Source organism: Entamoeba dispar, genomic scaffold (assembly GCF_000209125.1).
Source record: "Entamoeba dispar SAW760 scf_1105229459609 genomic scaffold, whole genome shotgun sequence".
Lineage (NCBI taxonomy): Eukaryota > Evosea > Mastigamoebida > Endamoebidae > Entamoeba > Entamoeba dispar.
The window spans coordinates 1-2,553 of NW_001853778.1; the positions used below are offsets into that span (position 1 = coordinate 1).

General features: G+C 19.9%; 1 protein-coding gene across 1 annotated transcript in view, besides 9 other annotated features; it reads left to right on the forward strand.

The window, feature by feature from the left end:
• Positions 1 to 118: 118 nt before the first annotated feature.
• Positions 119 to 304: a microsatellite.
• Positions 244 to 432: a microsatellite.
• A 5-nt stretch (positions 433 to 437) lies between these two features.
• Positions 438 to 489: a sequence feature (AT_rich).
• A 156-nt stretch (positions 490 to 645) lies between these two features.
• Positions 646 to 827: a microsatellite.
• A 78-nt stretch (positions 828 to 905) lies between these two features.
• Positions 906 to 1,049: a microsatellite.
• Positions 1,050 to 1,196: 147 nt separating this feature from the next.
• Positions 1,197 to 1,378: a microsatellite.
• Positions 1,278 to 1,460: a microsatellite.
• Positions 1,461 to 1,484: 24 nt separating this feature from the next.
• Positions 1,485 to 1,670: a microsatellite.
• Positions 1,556 to 1,733: a microsatellite.
• A 300-nt stretch (positions 1,734 to 2,033) lies between these two features.
• The window catches only part of EDI_304000 (uncharacterized protein), a gene marked incomplete at both ends in the record, with an annotated part of 636 nt that continues 116 nt past the window's right edge, over positions 2,034 to 2,553 (forward strand). Inside the window, one exon of the mRNA XM_001733270.1 lies at positions 2,034 to 2,553. This exon is cut by the window's right edge and continues 116 nt beyond it. Within this exon, the coding sequence (XP_001733322.1) occupies positions 2,034 to 2,553 (520 nt within the window).

The following is a 2,553-nucleotide window of genomic DNA, read 5'->3' on the forward strand; positions in this document are numbered from 1 at the left end:
AAAAGAATGATAAGATGTTAAATAAGAAAATAGTGATGATTAATAACAATTCAAATAATAACAAATCTCTTTATTCATATTAAAATAAATGAAAAGAATAAGAAGAAATAACAATTAGTATTTCATTTAATTTATATTCATTTCTATCATCATTTTCTTTATTTTCATTAAATTATTCATTAAAACATTGATTTTATTCTTCTCATTGTCTTTTTATCTTTATTTTATCAATGTTTAACAATATTATTTATGTTATCATCATTAATTTGTTTATTTCATTCTTATTTCATTCTTCTTTTATTTTCTTGTTTAATCTTCTATTCTTCATAATGAATAATCAAATTATTATTATTCAATTATTAATCATATAATTCATCTTCATTCTATTCTTCTCTTTATGTTTATTCATTTTATTCATAAATTTATTAATTTCATTCAATAATAATTACAAATCTATAATAATTGATATTTTATTTGTTTAATTTAAATGAATGTTATCATTTTATGTATTGATTATTTTCATTTATCATTCTTTCATTCTATTTCTTATTCTTTATATTAAATTAACATGAATATCATCTCTATTATCATTACTCTTTCTCTTTTATTTATTTCTTAAATGTAATGTCAATATCCAGACAACAAAAAATGAAATAAGAGAAAAGATGAATAGAAATGAAGAGAAAGAATGATATAAAAGAGTGAAATTAAGAAGTAGAAGAAGATGAAAAGAATAAAAGAAGAAAGTTGAGAATAAAAAATGAAAGAAGATAAAAAAGAATAATTCAAAATGAGATAATAAAAAATGAAAAGAATGATGAAATAAATGATGTATTTTTTATTACAGAAATTAGAAATATGAAATAAAAAGTGTTTAATTTATTGATACAAATTATTTAACAATATTTTATTGATATAATTTATTTTATTCATTTTTATTTTTATGATTTTTATTTATATGTATTATTTCTTTGTTTATTTTGGTTCTCATCAAAATGTATCTAATTATGTTTGTTTAACATTATTGTTATTTATTTTTTATTTATTTTATCTTGAAATAAATTAATTTCATTTCTAATAACATCTTATTAACTAATAAATAGTGTGTAATTTATAAATCATATTGAAAATGAATATTTGTCATTAAATGATTATTATAATTTATAATGAATGGTATGTTAAATATAAAAGTATTATTTATTTCATTTATTTATTATTTATATTTTGTATCTTTATTATTTTCTTTTAATTTATGTTAATTAATCATTATTAATCATTTCTTCTTTGTATCTTTGTGTTTTATTTCTATTATGATTATTTAATTCGTATGTTTTAATTTATGATTTAATCAAATTGAAGTTATATTTTATTATTATTTAAATATTTAAACACTTCTATTTTCTTATTTATTATTCTTTATATTTCATTTCTATTCTTATTTATCATTATTATATTCATTTAATAATAAATATGTTGAAATATAATTATATTAATTTATATTATCATTTTTATTATGATTTTTGATTTCTATTGATATTTTGATTATTGTTGTTAATTGTTTATTCTTCTTTTCTTTATGTTTTATCATTCTTTTATCACTTTTTATTTCTTTATGTTTTGTATGTTCTCTTTTATCTTTCTTCTTATTTATTCTTTTTCTATTTATCTTTTATCTCTTATTCTAATATTCACTTCTCTTCTTATTTTGTTTTCTCTTTTATCTATGTTTCTTTGTTTCTTGTTGATGTTTTGTACCAATACACTCATTTTTCTCTTCATCATATTCTTCAATAGAACCATTTCGAATGAGTGATTTTGTGTATCTCCGATTTCTTTTTTATCTTGTCATTTTTGTTTTCTATTTACCAGTTCATTCATTATAAGAAGAAAGAAAGATGAATAAATCACAGAATGAGAAGAATGCACAAGTGATGATGATGACATTCTTATTTTAATTATGTAAAGATGGTTTTGGTAGTTCATTTGTTATTTAAACATCTCATCATCACAATCTCATCATTTCAAACAGTTAAATGTCTTGTAATCAACAAAAAGAATGTTGTAAGAAAGAATGTCAAGAGAAAGAATGTTGTAAAGAGTATTGTTGGAAAGAGTATTGTAAGAAAGAATGTTGTTGTCCAAGAATTAAAGCATTTAAGAAATTTATGAATACATTTGAAAAAGCACAAATTGGAAAAGAAGCACCAGAATTTAAAGCACAAGCATATTGTCCATGTGGTTCAATCAAAGAAATTGATATTAATGAATATAAAGGGAAATATGTTGTGTTATTATTTTATCCATTGGATTGGACATTTGTTTGTCCAACGGAAATGATTGGATATAGTGAAGTTGCAGGACAATTGAAAGAAATCAATTGTGAAGTTATTGGAGTGAGTGTTGATTCAGTTTATTGTCATCAAGCATGGTGTGAAGCAGATAAAAGTAAAGGAGGAGTAGGAAAATTAGGATTCCCATTAATATCAGATATTAAAAGATGTATTTCAATTAAATATGGAATGTTAAATGTAGAAACAGGAGTTCAAGAAGAGG